This window comes from Capsicum annuum, chromosome 7 (genome assembly GCF_002878395.1).
Source record: "Capsicum annuum cultivar UCD-10X-F1 chromosome 7, UCD10Xv1.1, whole genome shotgun sequence".
Lineage (NCBI taxonomy): Eukaryota > Viridiplantae > Streptophyta > Magnoliopsida > Solanales > Solanaceae > Capsicum > Capsicum annuum.
Window position 1 is genome coordinate 188,930,040 of NC_061117.1, and position 21,843 is coordinate 188,951,882.

The following is a 21,843-nucleotide window of genomic DNA, read 5'->3' on the forward strand; positions in this document are numbered from 1 at the left end:
CGTTATTAATATTTTTATCTTAAAATGTGACTATTGATAATGACTTTAATGTCATATTTTGTTAAAAAAAAACTTGACGGGACAGAGTTTTGAGTTGATTTTAATAGATCATTACTCGGAGTTACATTTTAAAGCTAAAATGTAATTGGTAATAACAAATTTAATGTTAGATTTGTACAAAAATTTCGATGTGGCAGAGTTGCAGAGTCTCGTAACTCTCAGTAATGTCGTATATCAAAAACGTTACTCACAGTAACGATTCCTATTCTAACGCCATCCATAGCTCTTTTTGGTCCGTTAACTTTTTTAAAAATATAAGACGTTACTAGGAACAACGTTTACACTAGTTTAATAAAGTTTCAAAAAAACATATTACTTTGATGAATTGATTCAAAAAATGACTTATTTTGGTCTAGAATTCTCATAATTCTTGACGGGCTCCAGCAATGAAGCTCTTCCAGAATTGCCAATTAATAATCTTCAGGGAGCCTCCTAAGTCTCGTTCCTGCACATCGAAGCACCATGATGCAGAGCTCGTCGAACTGAATCTTCAACAACAGTGTCCACTCTTCCAAATGTTTCTTGAACCATTCATTTCGCTGACATAAGCTGGAGTATTTCTATTGTACCTCCAACTTAGTTGCTGCTGGAAGGAGTAAACGGAGGACTTTTGGAGTTGGGAACTTTTTGAAAACTCTGAGACGGTGCATGTAATAATTTTAAGTCTAGAGCATTTTACTGGAATCTTCTGTTAGATGAAGCTTTTGCTTCCTATATTCCTATAGGAGCATGACTTTAATGGCATATTTTTGCAACAAAGAGTCATATATAGACTTGAATGAAGAACCATGAAAGAAACATTAGAATCTTGTTTCACCTAAAACAATTGTTTGTTAATATAATTGAGTGGATTAATTACATTGAAGTTAGGTACTCCGGAACTTAGGAACTTGATGCTATAAAAATTCCTAATCTTAAGGATAAATTTTAAAGATAAAACGACTGTTAAAATTTGACCAAGGAAGTATCAGTAGGGAACAAAAATTACTAATTGTCATATTAATGAAATACCACTTCGAATGAGCATACCTAAATATATTGCTAATAAACCAATTAATAGCAACCAATTAATATACATATATCTAATGCCAGGTGATGTTATATATATTGTAGTCCGTAAACTGTATCAAAAGCAATCCATATGTAAGTTGACAGCCTTCAGAATTTATGGAACATATAAATAAAACAAAGACAACTCTACCTAGAACTCAGTCCAAGAAACAGCAAAGATTAAACACCCAGTGCAAATAAGTTTTTGCTGAACATCAGGCTATAAATTAGTAAAAAAAAAAAAAACAGCCATGGCCTCCAGAATGAAGCAACATCAGAATGTGTGATACATGTTGTTCCTAGTTCCTTTTCCTTCATTGTTCTTTCTGTTCTTCTTTGTAAAGTTCTCTCATGCTGTAATAGGATCAACTAGCACCATGGAGATGACATGTTTCAAGTTATTTTTGGAAAAAGTATAAGCATCTTCATCTTTATAAACGAACTCTGCCACCCTCGTAAGGTTGATCACTGGCATGAGCAAAACTCTAGGTACTGCTGTAGGTTTTAGGCATCCTCGGTTTAAATCCTTCCATCTCTTTTCTATTATTTTCCTCATCTCCATGTAAGCTTCTTCCTTGGTGGCATCATATTCATTCATGTAACATTCAATACTTGAAGCTACATCTCCTCTTTCCAGCTCTATCTGTATCCATAATGTAATTGGACAAACAAATTAAAATAAGAGGAAAAATTACTTCTTGAGTTATTATTTGCGCATACAATAATTTTCTTGAACTTTTGATTACTATACATTGACAGTATAAAAGTATTGTTACAGTCCTATCAGTCCTCATAAAAAGATAATTGCATGCCATAAAGGTAATATGTGAAACTAATACCTGGAAAATTAAAATATGCAACCTAGTACAACGTGTATATCTAGACAGGTAAACTTCGTCTCAACCAATGACTAAACACTCCAACTCGTATCCACTGTATCTCGTGGACACTCGATACTGATATAACACATAGATTTTGGAGGTGTCTAGACGATCATTCTAAAGTTGGAGTGTTCAACTGATACGGTAAAAATGAGTTGAGATGTCTAGATGTGTGCACACTCAAAATTGGAGTATCTACTTTCCAACTGAGACCAAATTTGAGTGTCTGTTTATAATTTATGCCAAAAAGTTACTATCATACCTCATTTGTTACGAGATCATTTAGTAGTCTTGCAATGATACACGAAGCGACAAGAATTGTAGGTTCAGTTGATATCCAATCAAATGCCTCCTTAGTTGCTACATCTCCCATGCCTAACCAAGAAGTAGTGGCAAGAAATAGGTAAGTGCTGGATGGAATTCCATTCTTTATATACTGATCCATTGTGGGGACATTCTTCCCATGATACCATTTGGCCTCTTGGAAGTAAGCCCTCAACAGCTTTTTCATCTGAAAAGAGTAACAAAGCTACACATTCAGAGGCGGATGAAGCCTGGTTCATTACGTTCAACAAATTCATTAGTTTTCACGTAAGATGCAAATTTAATAAAATTTCAAAACATAATAAATTTTCAAGGCCATAATTGATGATGATTTCAAAATGTTATATATTAAATAGAAACATCTTAAGAGTTGAACCCATCAAGCTTTACATATTGCATCCCACTCTTACTTCAATTATGGAATATTTGACTCGAAATGACTTATTTCCGAGATTTTCCAACTCTCTTTCCACTTCATTGTAAACTTGTAGAAGAGCAAGGTAGGAGAGCTTCATATATGGCGGTAATTGTTCGGAAGCATCGATGTCCCACCTAAATAATTATATGTCAAATTGTCAATTAATATCGATCACATTTACTCAAAATATATTTTATGGTAATACGGTTCTTACCTTGTCTGCTAGCTAATTCTTTTAAATGTTGAAATATATAAAATGTCGTAAGGTATTGATGTGAGAAAAGAATTTTAACCTTTCAATTGAGCTTGTGAGGAGAGAAAGTTCATCAAGGGTGCCATAAGTATCATAAGTGTCATCCATAATAGAACAAAAGCATAGCACTTTAGTTAGTATTTTCCTTGCAATGCTATATTGAGGCTCGAAGTAAACACCCAAACTCCAGAAGTACAATTCAACCACTCTGTCTCTTGCAAAAGGTAGTGTCTGAGCGATTTTTGATTCTTTCCACCACCTAAAATGTAAAGAGGAAATATTTGTGGCAGTTAATTATTCAGGCGATAAGTATCACTACTTTAAACATGGGAATTTCCGACGGATATCCCGTTAAAAAATCATCGGGATTTGACTCGTTAGTAATGTTTTTGACGGATTTTTGATAGATTTCTGACCCCTTCCATGGAAAATGTAGGTTGATTTTTATTTTTGTTTTCTGAGTAGTGATTATCAATTAAAATAATGTATTGATGTAATGATCTGAATTTTTATAAAACATGTGAAATGTGTATTTTGTGTGATTGGACTATTTTATCCCTCCTCATAGTTTCATTGTGGTATTTATGGGGTGCGGGGATGATTGATATGGTTTTCAATGCATTTTGGTGTCATTTAGGTGATATTGTGGTTTCTGGTGGCTTCCAGAGCCTTATATGTGACTTTAGTTAATATCTTTTGATCCGTGTGACGGATGTCAAAATGGACTATGCCAGTAGATTCAGAACGTTGTTTTTAGAGTGGTAATATATTTGACGCAGTTTTATGGTTTTTAAATCTCATTTCGATCCTCAATATGGGAAATTGTGATTTTTGAGTTTTGAGGATCAACTTTGTGAAAACAATATCTTTTCGAATATCTAATATCCCCGTTGAGTTCGGAGTTGAGTTTGATAGGATAGCATAGTTCGTTTGCATTCATAGGATTTTGGATAAATCCTGAAGGGCCCACAGATATTTGGAATATACCAAGTCCCCAGCTGGTGCACCCATTTTTTGGTGTACCGGTAATAGCGAGCTAGGTGTTGCGATCGCGACTGGGCCAACAAATGTGATGCTGCGATCGTCATACCTCCTTTTTTCAAGGTGTTGGGATCGTGGAACCTGGATATATATACACCTAGTTTCATCATTTTTCACCATTCTTAAGACTTGTAGCTTAGGGTTTCGTGGTTTTGACCAACTTTCTCCATTTCTAAGCTCGAGTAAGCTCCATTACACCCATTTCAACTAATTTCTTCCATTCTTAACATTAGATTCTTGTTTTAATTCAAATTTGAAAGTGGAAGTTGGGGATTTTGACCCCCAAGGTCCAAAATCGTATTTCTTTGAATTAAGTCCCAATTCAACACTTTTTCACTTGAATAATGTTCCTAATCCTATAATTACTAGTTTTTGCTCAATTTTATCTTCAAAAAAACTTTGATTCTTGATTTTTAAAAGGATTTCAAAGATTTTACCTGGTAAAGTATAAAAATAGTTTTTCTTCGATTTGAACTTCATTTTTAACTCGTTTTCTCTTGGGTCTTCAGCGGTAGACTCCTAAAAATATGAAAAATATATTTTTGAAATAAAACTATGATTTTGCGTTTCTTTTTTAAAAATTCATTTTGGGGGTCCATTTTGACCATGACTTAAAACTAGGCAATATAGGTGTCGTTGCTTCCTTTTAACGCACAAATTCTATTTTTGATGCTTTAGTTGATTTTGGGTCCGTTCGTAAGGATTAGAGCTTCGGGATCTAAGTGTAGCAGATCGATTTTGGTATTTGGGGGTAGGTTATGACTTAACTCATTCAGACTGGACTCGGTAGTTAATTTGTATATAAAATGCATGTTAAGGGTATAGGAATTAGTCATGAAAAATAGTTATCTTATTGTGTTATGCACGTGTGGGGGCCTATATGTGATGTTATTAGTGGATTTGGAATATTATGTGCTATGTGTAACCGTGTGGATCCTATGTGATGAGTGATAGCTTATATACATGAAAATTGTGTTGAGAATTGTGTTCTCCTTGATGAAAGGCCTATTGTGGTACCAATTGTGAAATGTGATGTATCCATACTCTATTGTCATATGAATCAGGTGTGAATTTATGAATGGTTGGAAATAATAAGTGGATAATTACCTCTTGTAATTGGTATATTAGTTGGTTAGAAAATACGTATTGTGGTTGGTTGTTGTAACGCCCCGCATTTTGGGCTACAGTATAGACCATGATTTCAATGCGTTGATAATCCCAAAGCCATAAATCCTATGCTAATATGGCATGTTAATTATTTGCGTAGTATGTGAATCTATTCAAGCTTGAATTTAGACTATAGAGGTCCTTCAACTCAAGGACAAGTTGAAACTATTTCGATCGATTAAGTTTTAGTGAACGTTGTAATTTGTGTCATCTTCCATCGACCATAAATCTCTGTATATGTTGAATTAGAGAGCCTAAATGTGTCAAATAATAGGTCTTCGAGTTAGCTTTCCAACGATACTAATTTTGCTAAAATCTGGCACCCGAGCAAGAAGTTATGGCCTTTTAAAGTAGTAGGCGGCGCCTATGTAAACATAGGCGATAGCATAGGTAGCGCCTATGTGAAGGTTTCAAGTGACTTAAACACTCCGTTTTTGGGGCAAAATGATCCTTTTTCCACCCTTATTTAGCCATAAACACGAAATTCAGTTCCCAAAGACCCCAAAATACACCTTCAATCATAAAAATTGTTCAAGAACTCTCTCTAGGGTTTCAAAATAAAAACCCAAGCAGTTCAAGATTCAACCATGGGTTTTCAAAATAAATTAAAGATTTGGAATCTCCGTAACGTAGGCTTCAAGAAGCACCTATCATATTCGCATATAGAGGTACGTGGGGTTATCTCAAAAATCTCATAGGCTTAAAAGTTTATGTTTTAAAAATGGGGGTTTTAAAATTATGAATATAAACATATTTCAAGCATCTTTATGATATTGATTTAGTCTTTAGGCCTAATTCCCAAGTGATTTGATATATGATATATGTATATACATGTATTCCAAAATAATGTTAACTTGAGAGCATGAATGATATGGAATCCCTCTGTTGATGTGAATTTGTTTTAAATGTTCATATGATGTAAATTGTTTGAAAACATCTTGAAAAGCATAACATGAAATGTTTTGAGAATTGATATGATTTTGACTTTAAAATGAGAGGGCTATTTGTTTGAAACATGTTGAATACAATGATTGAATAAGAAGAATGATGTGATATTGATGGCTTGCAAGTCGGGTATGACGATACCCTACAGAATATGATATGTGATTGAATCAGATGAAATTTGAATGTGTTGATTTTTCATGAGATAGGTGGATGCCCGAAGAAGGCGTTTGAGTATAAGGTCTCATCACTAAAAACCGTGTTTGCCGACATAGAAATTTGGTACCCTGCTTTGTGATCTTGCGTACCTGACTTTATGTCATTCCCAAATTGGGACTACGGTTAGGAGCCCTGCTTTGTGATCTTGTGCACTATCATTGGGTCGAGACACCCTGTTGTGTGATCTTGTGTGTCTTCCTCTAACTTATACTCTAATCTTGGTGGCAACCGAGGTTTGACAATTGGTGTAAATGTGATAGGTAGGGCATTCCACCTAGCTCGGCTGCATTGTATTGTTGGTGAAATAATTACATTCCGCCCATGTGTTTTCAAATGATTTAATATAAAACTACTTTATAATGGATCTCAACTATATTTTATAAAAATATTATGTTTTGTTTTGATATCTCTGCGTACCAGTACTTTTGTATTGACCCCCTTCCCTCCCAGGTTCGGAGGCACAGTCTAGGGGTCTAAAAAATCAGTAGATTTCCTCAGACAGATTCGCAGAGTCACTTGGTGAGCCTTCTATATTTTGGAAGGCCTGATATCTGGTAGTTTCATTTATCATTTATTAGTTTTGGGTCTACTAGGGGCCTTGTCCCAGTTTTCAGATAGATATTTATTTCAGTCATGTAGTAGAGATTTCACAGACGTTATAGAGATGTTGTATTGAGATTGTGGGACATTATTCCCCATTATTGTTTTCATATGATTCTTGACCATGTTTCTGTTATATAGTGTATCTTCTGCATTTTTTATATAAGGCGCGTGCATGATTACCAAATAGATAAGGGGTGTTTCGGGCCTTGATGGTTTGGAATACTCATCACGGCCAGGTCCCCGGTTTGGGTCGTGACCGTTATGAGCATTGCATCGTTATCCTCATGGAATCACATGCATAATTTCACTTGTTTGTTATGTTCTTTATATATATACTTATTATTGTTGTATGTGTACTTGATTTGTGTCTTATGTTATGTACATGCTCTAAAAAATATTGGAAATATTGGAGACTTTGAAAGTACTGGGAACATTGGATCTTATAGACCTTCTTCGAGGGAGATGTTGGAGAAGATTTATGGATATTGGTATCGGATATTGAATCTTATAAACCTTCTTTGAAGGTTATGTAGGAGAAGAGTCATGGATATTGGTTGTATACGGGTTGACAAACTCCACATGGATCCTACATCAGAAAGTTTTAGATCTGTAGATGTATACGGGGTAGTATATGGGTTGATGAACCCTTCATGGGTCCTATGTTTAATATATTTAGCTCAGTAGGTATATACGGGGTAGTATATAGGTTGACGAACCCTCCATGGGTCCTACATTAGGTAGCTTTAGCTCCGTAGGTGTATACGGAGGTTGTGTGACAACATCATACTTCACCCTTATTATCATTATCATTATTATCATTATCCTCATCATTATCATCATTATCATTCTTATTGTATTTATTTTATTATGCTTGTGATGTGATATACTTTGTCATCTATCTTTTATTCTATCTTTCATTACTTGTATTTGATGCTCTCGTATATGTTGGTCTCTCTTATTTGCTTATACATAGTATAAATATATACTTGCATTCCTTTCTAGTGCTTTGTTGTATTATATGTGGGTATTATAGAACTGTTGTTGCAAGCGGTGAGGGTTATCGTTGTGGGATATTTTTTGATTGCAGGTGGCGTGCCCTTAGTGTGTATATTATATGTTTTATTATTTACTTTTATCGGTCGTGCTATGATACCTACTGTGTACAAGTGGACTGTACTCATGCCTACTACGCTCTTTCGGTGCAGGTGATAGTTTGAGTGCACCTCAGCTTGGTTGATTTGAGCGATTATTAGAGCTTTCAAGGTAGTGGTTGACTTCAGGCGTCTGAAGTCATTTATATCTTATCTATATTAGACTATGTCTTTATTGTAATTCAGAGATAGAGTTGTATTTGATTTTGGTTATCCTTGTATTGGATTCTCATATTGTATAAGTAGTTCTTACACTACTGACACAAGGTTTTGGGAATGTATGGTATTTTGTTTTATTTCTTTCCGTATTTGTGATATTATAGGGTTCAACTTTATTCTAGAAGCCTTACCTTGGGGTTATTATTGTTTTTTTCTCCCTTGTATATTAGTTTGGGTGATAAGCTTACTTGTTAAGGTTCGCTACGACAAGTGTCATCATGACCCTTATTTTTGGGTCGGGATAGATTGGTATCAGATCAGTCAGGTTCATTACTCAATGGTGTAAGAACAATCTGTCTAATAGGGTCTCGTGGATCAGTACATAGACATCTGTATCTATCTTCAAGAGGCTAGAGGGTGTCTTTAGGAAAAATTCCCTTATTTTTTCCTTATCGTGCGAATTTCTTTCATACCTAGTGTTTTGAGTTATGTTTCACTCTATCTGCACAGATGGTGTCGACTAGGTCTCATGAGATCAAAGATGTGGAACTTTCACCCAGAGGGTGAGCCTCGAGTCATGGATAGACTCAAGAGAGTGAATAGTCCTGTAGATCAGCCTTGTCTAGGAGGTGAGCATATTGGAGGTGTGGGTTCTGCTCTAGTAACTCAGAGTTCTTCTACCTCAGTCTTAGAGGTATTGTTGGTTTATTAGTTGACCCATTTGGAGGGTGCTCCTTTGATTTCGTTTGGCATTCCCCCAGCTCCAAAAATGGTTCCTTCATCTGTGCTAAACTCTGCTTATGGTGTTCTTCCATTTGCACCTACTTCTATTTTGGGTACTCCTCCGACCCCGAGTACTATTTCTCCTTCAGCATCGGTATTTGAGTATGGTATTCTGAGATCAGAAATTCAGCCTTTGTTAATGTTGCCTCAGGTGGGGTCTCTATCACTTGGGCTTGCTATGTCTCCTGCTCTTCAGCGAGCCACGACATAGATGGTGGTATTTGGGGCGTCATTTCATAGTATAGGGGATCATACAAGGATGCATGACCTACCCCTCAAGCATCTTAAGAGGCGTCATGCACCATCAGGACTAGTTTAGAGGTTGCTTTGTGTGCAATGAGATTGGCCATTTGGCCAAGGACTATCCCTGCCATGTGATTCAAGCTACTCTTATTTCAGCTGTGAGAGGTAGGGCAGAACGTAGATTTTAGGGTAGTAACATGTTTTGTGTGGTTTTATGGCTTTTAAATCTCATTTCGACCTTCGATATGGAAAGTTGTGATTTTCGAATTTTGAGGGTCAACTTTGTGAAAATGACGTCTTTTTGAAAAATCTGATATTTCCATTAAGTCCAGAGCATTTTATAGGGTAGCATAATTCGTTTGCATTTGTGAGATTCCGGATAAATGTCGAGGGGCCTATGGAGACTTGGAATTGTACTAAGTCCCCGGTTGGTGCACCTATTTTTTGGTGCACCCGCGATTGCGAGCTAGAGGGTCGCGATTGTGACATCTCCGTATGTCAGGGTATTACGATCATGACCTTTGATCTGCGATTGCGGAACCTGGGTATATATTTACTTGGTTTCATCATTTTTCACCATTTTTGAGACTTGTAGCTTAAGGTTTCGTGGTTTTGAGTACTTTCTCTATTTCTAAGCTTGGGTAAGCTCCATCACACCCATTTCAAATAATTTCTTCCATCCTTAATATTAGATTCTTGTTTTAATTTGAATTTGAAAGCAAAAATTGGGGATTTTGGCCCCAAAGGTCCAAAATTATATTTCTTTGAATTACCCCCAATTTAACACCTTTTCACTTGAATAATGTTCTTAATCCTATAATTATTAGTTTTTCCTCAGTTTCATCTTCAAAACAACTTTGATTCTTGATTTTGAAAAGGATTTCAAAGATTTTACTAGGTAAAGTTTAAAAATGATTTTTCTTCTATTTAAACCTTGTTTTAAACTTATTTTCACTTGAATTTTCAGCGGTAGACTCCTAAAAACATGAAAAAGATATTTTTAAAATAAAATTGCAATTTTGTCCTTTTTTGAAAATCTATTTTAGGAGGCCGTTTTGACTTCAGCTTGAAAGTAGGCAATATAGGTGTAGTTGGCTTTTTTTTATGCTTAGATTCTATATTTTGATGTTTTAATTAATTTTGGATCTGTTCCTGAGAAGTAGGGCTTTGGGATCAAAGTCTAGCGGACCAAATTTGATATTTGAGGTAAGTTAGGGCTTAACTCTTTCAGACTGGGCTGGGTAGTTAATTTGTATATAAAATGTATATTAAGGGTGTGGGAATTAATCATGAAAAATGAATATCTTATTATGTGGTGCCTATGTGGGGGCCTATATGTGACGTAATTGGTGAATTTGGTATATTTTGTGCTATGTGTGACCTTGTGGGGTCCTATGTGATGATTGATAGCCTATATACATAAGAATAATTGTGCTTTGTTTAACGAAAGGCCTATTGTTGTACCAGTTGTGAAATTTGATGTATTCATATTCTATTGGCATATGAACCATGTGGAAATTTATGGATGGTTGAAAATAATGAGTGGATAATTAGCTCACATAATTGGTATTTGGTTGGTTATGGAAATACGCATTACGATTGGTTGTGAAATTACATCATCATCCCCATGGAATCACACACATAATTTCACTTGTTTGTTGTATATTTTATATATACTTCTTGTTTTTGTATATGTACTTGATTTTTGTCTTATGTTATGTATGTGCTCTCAAAAGTACTGAAAATACTCGAGAATCTAAAAATACTGGGAATATCAAATCTTATAGACCTTCTTCAAGGGAGGTGCTGGAGAGGAGTCATGGATATTGGTATAGAATATTGGATCTTATAGACCTTCTCCAAAGGTTATGCCGGAGAAGAGTCATGGATATTGGTTGAATATGGATTGACAAACCCTTCATGGGTCCTACGTTAGGAAGCTTTAGCTTCAGAGGTGTATACGGAGGTTGTACAAAAACCTCATGCTTCACCTTCATATCATTATCATCATTATCATTATCATCATCATTACATTATCATTATCATTATCATCATTATTTCTTCTTCTATTTATTTTATTATGCCCGTGATGTGATTGTATATCTTGTTTTGACTTGTCACCTATCCTTTATTATATCTTTTCTTACTTGTATTTGATGGTCTTGTATATGTTGGTCTCTCTTCCTTGCTTATGTGCGGTATAAATGTATGCTTGTATTCCTTTTTGGTGTTTTGTTGTATTATATGTGGATATTATAGAGCTATTAGTGCAAATGGTGTGGGCTACCGTTGTGAGACATTTTCTGATTGCAGGTGGCATGCCCTTAGTGTTTATTTTGTATGTTTTATTATCTTCTTTGCTCGATCGTGCTATGATACCTATTGCGTACAAGTAGACCGTACTTACGCCTACTGCACTTGATGTGCTAGATTTTTGTAGCATATTTAAGACTTTTTAACTTGAAATGATCGTAAGTTCTTAAGTAATTATTGGTGCTTTTGATGTTATTTCTTAAGATTTTGTAGGAAAGTCAAGATGCATGGAAATAAATAACAATGGAGCAAAAGAGCTGAAATCTGAGCAAAAAGAGCTAAAAACATGGCTGACGACAACCGTGATAAGTCGTCAGCCTTGTGATAGGCTATCAGCATTGGCGTCAGCCTTAACCAAGGAGTTGCAGTCTCAGAAGCAGTTTTGACGACGTTGGTGATGTGGCATCAAAGTTGTGATAAGGCATCAATAAAGGCGTCAGCCTTAAGCAGAGAATTAGCAAAAGAAGAAGACATCTGACGACGACAGTGAAACGCCGTCAGATCCGTGACGCGGTGTCAGCAACATCGTCAGCTTTAAGCAGAACATGAAGACAACTGGAGCTAATCTGGCGCCATCTGTGATAAGGCGTCAGACCCTTGATGTGGCGTCACCTAATCTAATAATTTTATTTATTTTGTTATTTTATTTCCATAATTAAGTTTAGGTATAAATAGAAGTTTTGAGGGTTTTATTCAGGATCTCTCTAAATCATGTTTTTGGAACTTGGGAGGAACGTGCATTGCCTCATCTTTTTCATCAAGTATTTTTCCCTTCAACACTTATCAACTTTTTTGGATTATTCTCTTGTGAAGAAACAATTGTTGCTTTCATCCGTTCGTAAGTTTATCCATACTATCATGAATTAAATTTTTTATTTCGTTCATCAAATCATGAGTGGCTAATTCCATTAGCCCGAGTTATGGGATCCATGGATTTTTGTTTGATATGCTGCTAGGTACTTAAAAGGTTCAAAGAGTAGTAGGACGTCTTGAAATTCTGTTGTTTTAACTTAAAATCTATTGGTTGCAAACAATAGGTTATGGCTTAGGTTTATTTGCTTGAACAGAGAAACAGACTAGATGACGTGAATTATCAATAGGGACTCGAAAGCTACCAACCTTCTGTTTAATGATTAATGTCGTAACTGGATTAATCTACCTGAGATAACATCTTATTGGAAATAGATAAGTTATCTAAGTTTGAGAGAATTAGATAATAAATTGTCTGGTGAGGTCGAGAGATAAGTCAGATAGTATAGTCGCCAGGGATATTCTGTTGTTCCTACTTACTCCAAGAATCTCAAGCATTACCTAGTATCTATCAATTCCCGAAACCCACAGTGAACATAACTCTGGTTTTCCATTTATATTGATTACAAACATTAATACTAAAACCCTATTTTATATTTTTGTATCATTTGTTTGAATTTAACTTGTAGCTATAATTTTAAACTAGTTTAATCGTCACTCACATTGTTCCCTATGGATTTGACCCCAACTCCAAAGTTGGGTAAATATATTGACGACGACCGCCTTACACTAATTTGAGGTGTAAGTTAAGCGTTATCAAAAAATGGCGCCGTAGCAGGGGAACAATTTGGCGTATTGAGTTGGTTTGGAATTTTATCTTACTTACTTGAATTCGAACTTGTAAATATTTATTTGTGATTTCCTTTGTTTTGTGTGTTAGGTAGATTTTCTTTGTTTTTGCTTATATCTTACTATGGCATCATGGAATGAATGTGAGTTTGGTGGTTGGAAATCTTATCTGGATGATCCATGTCCATATTGTGATGGACCCCACTTTTGGCATGATTGTAGATATACTCCTCGGAGAGAGATGTGTGCACTATCTCCATCCTACTGGAAGTATAATTGTTCTTTATGTGGTGGTCAAGATGGACATTGGAGTGATTGCTCAAATTTCCCCTCCCCCTATTGCGCTAACCCAAGTTCTAGTTCTTCTTATGAGTATGACAGGTCTTATGGTCAAGAAAAGGAAGAACGCAACACTGGAAAGAGTGACATTGAAGCTATGCTTCAAATAATGTTGGATCGTATAGACACAATGAATGATACCATATATTAAATACGTCAAGACATTAAGGCATTTAACGAGGGAAGAGAAAGGATAGAAGAGATGGATATCGAGGTCAATTATCCAAAACACTTTTCTACATTATGTTTAGATGATATCTTGTCTGTGGAATCATTTAAAATAATGGAAGAGTGTGACGATGAAGAGAAAGATTCCTATACTGATAATGAGCTTGATATTGATCAACCCTTGGAGATTTCCTAACTAACCGAGCCAACCATGAGGGATAATGCCAATATTGAGGAAATGGTGCTAGAGGCAAAAGAAAAAGCCAAACCAATCTCTTATGAAGACTCTAGTCCAATTCAAAGTAAAAATGTTGAGAAGATGAATAAAAGTGAGTGTGTAGAGGATAGTGTAAATTTTGAAGTAGGATTTGTTGGGCCACACTCGAGTATTTTTTTCATATTATGTTTAGATGATATCTTGTCTGTGGAATCATCTAAAATAGTGAAAGATTGTGAAGATGAGGAACAAGAATCCTATATTCTTTATTTTACACTTGATAAGCAACACAAAAACACAACTCACTTTAAAGCTGAGTTGTTTACCATGCATTATCCATTACTCGGCTTCTTAATCTTTGTACCACCTCCCTATGAGCGAGACAAGAAGATGGACTCTAACTTGGGGGTGAAGTTCATCTACTCAAGATGGAGGAAAAAGCTGAGTTAGGTCGTCCTGCGGCACTAAATTAGGCGCTTCTTAGGAGTCAACCCAAGGTATTTTGTTGGTTGTATTTGTATTATGTGATTGACATCAGATCTCGGCACCCATGGTGTCACAAGTATGTTTCTAACTCTCTTGTTTTGGATTGACGTGTTAGGAACACTACATAATATTAAGTTGAGGGTGGGGATACTTGTGGGTGTGATGTCCTCCTGGGGTTTTTGTTTTCGTACCTCTTTTCCCCGGAGTCTTGTTCCTAGTAGAGCCGGCATGTTTAGGCATATTTTGTTTGTTTTGTAATGTGTTGTGGTTAACTGGATAAAAATAAGTATCTAGAGCAGTTGACATATTTTTGTTGATTTTTAAGATGGATAAATACCTCTCCGTTGGTCTTTTTTTAAAACTATGTGATATGCATTTATATATGGCTACTGTGAATATTTTTATGGAATTAGTACTAAGGACATGATAATCACTGCTAACAATTGCATGAACTGAATGGGCAGTAGCTTGTGATGTACCATTGTGCCATGTGTGTGTGAGGTCCTACTCAATTTTCTGTGTGTGTTGAATCTAGAACTTGCCCGGTTAGTCTTACCTTGGTTGAAAGATAGGGGTTAGGAAAGTATCCTAGGCCATTTTGATTTTTAAGTCACTTTTTTTGCCTAAATGACCTTCCATGTATGCATGATATCTATTGATCCCTATTTTGAGCCTGAATTGACCAATAAATTCTATGACACCTATCACCTTGCCGTTTAGATCATAATGAACCTGCTTTAGCCCTGGTCCTCCTTGGATACTGTGCACCTTGACTTAGGTAAACAACCTAAGTTGAGGGTGGCTATCATAGGGGTGCGTGATGTAAACTGGGTATGAAGAAACGTAGAATAAAAGGAAAATAATAAGTGAAAAAGAATAAAAAACTGGGTGGTGTGGGAGAAGAATAAGAAAAAAAAAGAATAAAAAAGAAAAGCCACATCCATCCTGAATAATGTGTGATCAAGAAAAGGAGAAAAAAAAAAGGTTAATAAGTGAACCCCAAAAGTTAAGGTAGTTCCAAGTAGCCTTAGTCACTCTAAATGCCATTGAATATCATACCAGCTCGTAGCCTACATTACAAGCCAAAGAAAAGACCTATAGTAATCCTAACTTACCTGTCTGGACACCTTGGTAATGAAGATAAGGGCAAGCATATGGTATTTGACATGCATTGATTGGAATTTCTTTCTGATAGTGAGTGTCTCTTGACCGTCCCCGCATTGACATGCTTGAGTTCATATATGAGTGAGGAGGGACTTCTTTGTTGTAAGGGCACATCGGTTGTATTGCTAACTGTTTACTTGTTTGGGTAGTGTAACTTGTACATATGCATGGTTATTGTTGCTGAATTGATGCCATATCTTGATTCCTTTGGGTCATATTGTTAATCTTCATTGATATGCACAATTGGATTTATAAGTAATTGAACGTGGAGAGTGGCATGAGTTTTGAGCTAAACTTGCTAATCAACTTTAATAGGTATCTTATGTATCTCTTGGTTAAGCATCGTAGTATGGTGTTATGTAGTTGCTTGAGGACAAGCAATTGTTTTAAGTTGAGGGTGTTGATGTGCTAGATTTTGTAGCACATTTAAGACTTTTTAACTTGAAATAATTGTAAGTTCTTAAGTAATTATTGGTGTTTTTGATATTATTTCTTAAGATTTTGTAGGAAAGTCAAGATGTATAGAAATAAATAACAATGGAGAAAAAGAGCTAAAATTTGAGCAAAAAGAGTTGAAAACATGGTTGACGACAACCGTTATAAGTCGTCAGCCTTGTGATAGGCTATCAGCATTGGCGTCAGCCTTAACCAGGGAGTTGCAGTCTCAAAAGCAGTTCTAACGACGTTGGTGATGTGGCATCAAAGTTGTGATAAGGCATCAATAAGGGCGTCAGCCTTAAGCAGAGAATTAGCAAAAGGAGAAGACATCTGACGACAATAGTGAAACGTCGTCAGATCCGTGACGTGGTGTCAGCAACAACATCAGCTTTAGACAAAACTTGAAGACAACTGGAGCTAATCTAACATTATCCGTGATAAGGCTTCAAACCCTTGACATGGCGTCAGCCAGGGCGTCACCTAATCCGATAATTTTATTTATTTTGTTATTTTATTTCCATAATTAAGTTTAGGTATAAATAGAAGTTTTAGGGGTTTTATTCGGGATCTCTCTCAGTCTTGTTTTTGGAACTTGGGAGGAACGTACATTGCCTCATCTTTTTCATCAAGTATTTTTCTTGTTTTCCCTTCAACACTTATCAACTATTGTGGATTATTCTCTTGTGAAGAAAAAATTATTGTTTTCATCCATTCATAAGTTTATACATACTATCATCAATTAAACTTTTTATTTCGTTCATCAAATCATGAGCGACTAGTTCCATTAGCCCCAGTTATGGGATCCATGGATTAGGGTTTGATATACTGCTAGGTACTTAAAGAGTTCAAAGAGTAGTAGGACGTCTTGAAATTCTATTGTTTTAACTTAAAATCTATTGGTTGCAAACAATAGGTTATGCCTTAGGTTTATTTGCTTGAACAATGAAACAGACTAGAGGACGTGAATTATCAACAGGGACTCGGAAGCTACCAACCTTCTGTTTAATGATTAATGTCGTAACTGGATTAATCTACTTAAGATAACATCCTATTGGAAATAGATAAGTTATCTAAGTTCGAGAGAATTAGATAATAAATTGTCTGGTGAGGTCGAGAGATAAGTCAGATAGTATAGTCGCCAGGGATATTCTATTGTTCCTACTTACTCCAAGAATCTCAAGCATTACCTAGTATCTGTCAATTCCTGAAACCCACAGTGAACACAACTCTGGTTTTCCATTTATATTGATTACAAACATTAATACTAAAATCCCATTTTATATTTTTGTATCATTTGTTTGAATTTAACTTGTAGCTATAATTTCAAACTAGTTTAATCGCCACTCACATTGTTCTCTATGGATTCGACCCCGACTTCAAAGTTGGGTAAATATATTGACGACGACCGCCTTACACTAATTTGAGGTGTAAGTTGAGCGTTATCAGCACTCTTTCAATGCAGGTTCTAGTGCGAGTGCGCCCCAACTTGGTGATTCGGGCAACTATTGGAGCTTTCAAGGTAGTGGTTGATTTCAGGCATCCGAAGTCATTTCTATCTTATCTATATTAAAATATATTTTTATTTTATTTCAGAGATAGAGTTGTATCCTATTTTGGTTGTCCTTGTATTGGATTCTCGGATTGTCTCAGATTGTCCTAGTATTTCTTACTCTACTGACACCTGGTTTTGAAAATGTATGATATTTTCATTTATTTCTTTTCACATTTGTGATATTGTAGGATTCGGTTTTATTCTAGAAGCTTTACCTTGGGGTTATTGTTGTCTTTTTCTCTCTTGTGTATCAGTTTGAGTGATAGCTTACTTGTCAAGGTTCGCAGCGACAAGTGTCATTATGACCCTTGTTTTAGAGTCGTGTCAATTATATTAGTTTCATAATAAATTCTCAAGAGGAAATGAAACCTCTTGCCCTCAATCAAACAAGCACTCAGTGTTACAAGGTTCAATTTTAATTATACTTTTACAGGTTGACATTGTAAAGAAAATAAGATTTTTCAGGTAATCTAATGTGGCAATAATAGTAAACTTAAGGGAGTTTATCTACACAATAGTGTGGAAATTGCTTATGTAAGTTAAATCACCAGATATTATTAGATTAGTGAATATGTAGCTTGTCAATTACCTTGTGATATCGCATAACTCCTTTTTGTGCAATATTTGTAGGATGTTGAAGTCCAATTTAGCAAAATTTAGTAACACTTCATTGTGCAATTCATCTTCTTGGTAAAATGATATGTATTTCCTCATTCCTACCCTCACTATAACATTGTTGATTGGAAATTTCAGTGCATCTCTGACTTGCGTTGCAAGGGAATTGCTCAAATTAGGCAAAAGTAGCTTCAAATGAGTGGTGGTGAAATTAACTGCTTCATCCAGAATTTCTTCATCATGTACTCTAAAGTGTGCTACCTCGTACAAGCTCAACAATCCTTGCACATCCTTAATGAATTCTTTTTTGTAATTTCCTTGATCATCAGTGAACTTCCTAAAAACATCTGCTCCAAAATATATTTATACTATCCGTATATAAATTTTATAGAAATTAACACACTCCAGAAAAAAAAAAAAAAAAGGATAACAAATGTTCTGGATGAGCAATTAAGGTTGCACAACAATTTCTTAAATTATAAATAAATAGTTTATTTTACTAATTTACCTTTCAGTCGTATTGTTATTAACATCAATTATGAAAAGTTATGCTGGCATTAATTTGTTTAGGCTTCCAAAGAATATTAATTGTAGAGATATATGGAAAAATCTTACTCAAATTTTCTTTTGATTTAGTAAGTAGACAAGTTTAAGACTTCTACTTAAGCTAACTAAAATGAAACGGAGAGAATAGTTATTTACCTGATTGGCGGAGTCTGAATTCTCATTGAGGGGTTTAGAAGTATATATACGAATTAACTAGTCGAGGGGGTTCAACATCTATTGTATATGCATAAAAAATATTTTTAATTATGTAAAAATAATATAATTTTCCATCAAAGAAGGTTCGGATGAACCCCCTGGAGCAAAGGTGGCTCCGCCAATATGGGTGCATTGATAGTCTATAACTTATCTTCATTATCAATGCTCTCTCCAAGAGGTTGACCGTCTATCCTAGATCTTCTCATTTCCAAGAAGATCCCGGGGTAATTATAGCTATTAGCAGATTAGATATACTCCCTCTATCTCAAATTATCGTCCCAAATTGAAATGGCATATTGATTAAAAAAAAAAATTAATAACATGGTTAATTTACCATAGTACCCCTATTAAATGATGTGTACATTTTAATTTGAAGAAAAAGTAATTAATGCAAAGGGTAAAATATGAAAAAAAAAATTATCTCTTCTTGATTAATGAAAAAAGACAAGTAAAATAAGAAATCAAATTACAAAATATAGGACGGGTATTTTGAGACGGAGGGAGTACTATTGTTTTAGCAATGAGTACTCTTTAGCAATTAATGTTCATATTTATTACTCCCTCTGTCCAATAATATTTCTTTATTATTGACTGGACACACAGGTTAAACAACAATAAATAATAGATGTAATTTATCATATTGCCTTTTGATATAATTAATTTATTGTTTTGAACAATATATTAGTTAATAAATACCCCCTCCGTCCTAAATTTTCTTTTTTCATTAATCAAGGAAAGATAGTTTTTTTTCATGTTTTACCCTTTGCATTAGTTACGTTTTCTTCAAATTAAAATGTAAACATCATTTAATAGGGGTACTATAGTAAACTAGCCATGTTATTAATTATTTTTCTTAATTAATGTGACATCTCAATTTTGAACAGGTAATTTGGGACGGAGGGAGTAGTATTTAACACCAAGAGTAATATGAGAAAAAATGAATAAGTTATCAATTATTTTTTTTCAAACTGACAAGTATTGTTGAATATTTATTTTTAATATAATGAACAAATATTATTGGATGATGAAAGTATATATTGCATAATATAAGTGACGTGATTACATAATATTACGGACAACTTAAAATTAAACTCATTGCATAATATCAAGTGTGGGTGAGTGGGTGGTGCGGGATATAAGTGACGTGATTACATAATATTACGGACAACTTAAAATTAAACTCATTGCATAATATCAAGTGTGGGTGAGTGGGTGGTGCGGGGATGGGGGTGAGGGTGTTGAGAATTACTTACCAGATGAGACATAATAACCTTGTTGCCTAAGCAATCGAAAACTTAGGGCAACAACATGAAGGTCAACTTCACCAATTATCCATTCTTCATAACTATTATAGACTTCACTCAATGATTCTTCAATCTCTTTTTCAAAATGGTACGCCACTCCAAGCAATTGGATTGTGTTGATAAGGTCAAGATTTTGCATAGATTTTGAGGGAAACATCACTAGCATTTTTCTCACTTCTTCTTTTAGGTCTTCATGTTCTTTCCCTTCCCATTCAGTGGCTCCCTGTACGAGTAAGCTTTTGAAATTTGTTACTACTATCTATATATAATAAATATTGTTAAAAATAATGAAGAATATTTAGAACCTAAAGTAATTAATGAAATCCAAATTTACCATGAGATTAGCATAGGCAAGAAAATGATCTCCCCAAACAGTAGGATGATGATTGGCACACCGACGTGTGATCTCCGCCTCACCACCAAATCCATCCATTTTTCTTCTTCGTTTAGGTGAAAGAAAAGAACCAAAAATTAATCAAATAGGATACAACTATGAAAAGATTGATCTTTGGTTTTTCTTAATTAAAATTTGAAAAGATTCATTAACTATTACTATATTCACATTTTTCATTGAGCTTAACTTCTATATATTGACGGGCTTTCACATCTTGTAATCCGAAATGGCTGGGGAGAGGAAGGCTCCTTTTTTGAGGGTACTATCAAAAACTGATCCAATGGATCGGAGATGGGGTGGGACCTGTAGCTCAGAGGATTAGAGAACGGGATTATGAATCATGGTGTCGGGATTCAAATCCCTCCTCGCTAACAACCGGCCTAAAAGTATAGTATCTTTCTCTTTGGAGATAGGAAAATCATGATCAGGATAGTAAATCAAAAGCTATAAAACTTGGACGAAAGTCTTTTATCGAAAAGGATAAATGGCTAGGCAGTATAATTTTTTCCTACACTTTTAACTAGGTTATTATATGAAAAGTAATACATGTCACAAAACCCAAAATAAATGAAATGAATAACTTTGTTTTAAAAAAATATATGCAAGCAAAATTGCATCATTACATGAATAGGATTTTGATAAAAGAAAACCGGAATATACCTACCTTTCTTGCAAGTTCTTGGCAGCTAGCTGAAAAACTAGGAAAGTGAAATAAGAAACTCTCTATATAGAAGAGTTTAACTAATAAGAAACTCTATATATAGAAGAGTTTAACTAGTATCCACCGTCAGTGAAGTTTTCTTTACTAGAACGAATACTTTAAAGTTTATTGTAGAGCTCAATGCACTGTCTTTCCTGCAAAACCACAGGTTTAGACACAATTATTTGTCATGGTAAAATATCCGGTCCCTTTTATCATTGTCTGATATTCTTATCCTCTATGAGAAGTTGTATACTCTTCGTTATCAATATTGAAATATTTTCCAATTTTTATTAGGAAAAAGATAGTGACAAAGCCAGAATATTTGTAAAGGGTCAAAAACATCATTTACACGACCCATCATCCTCCTATTTCTATTTTAAGTGAAACTAATACGAAGCTAGAAAAAGGAACGTGCTTTTTATTTTTTAATTCTTTTTTTGAAGGGAGGGCGGGGAGGGGGGGGGGGATTGGGGAGAACAGGGAGGGGGAGGGAGG

At 35.0% G+C, this 21,843-nt stretch overlaps 1 protein-coding gene across 2 annotated transcripts; it reads right to left on the minus strand.

Annotated features, from left to right (window-relative positions):
- Positions 1–1,137: 1,137 nt before the first annotated feature.
- LOC107878220 (sesquiterpene synthase 15b) lies at positions 1,138–21,595 on the minus strand. Of its 2 annotated transcripts, none has more exons than XM_016725141.2 (8): positions 21,310–21,595; positions 20,586–20,688; positions 20,201–20,474; positions 18,160–18,532; positions 3,027–3,245; positions 2,726–2,867; positions 2,254–2,502; positions 1,138–1,753 (listed from the first exon to the last, which is right to left on the minus strand). In XM_016725141.2, the coding sequence occupies exons 2-8, from the start codon at positions 20,682–20,684 to the stop codon at positions 1,460–1,462; spliced, it is 1,650 nt and encodes a 549-aa protein (XP_016580627.2). In that variant the 5' UTR covers positions 20,685–20,688; positions 21,310–21,595; the 3' UTR covers positions 1,138–1,459. The 2 variants fall into 2 exon arrangements, with proteins under 2 accessions (XP_016580627.2, XP_016580626.2); XM_016725140.2 differs by having other exon boundaries at positions 20,586–20,691.
- Positions 21,596–21,843: the final 248 nt, after the last annotated feature.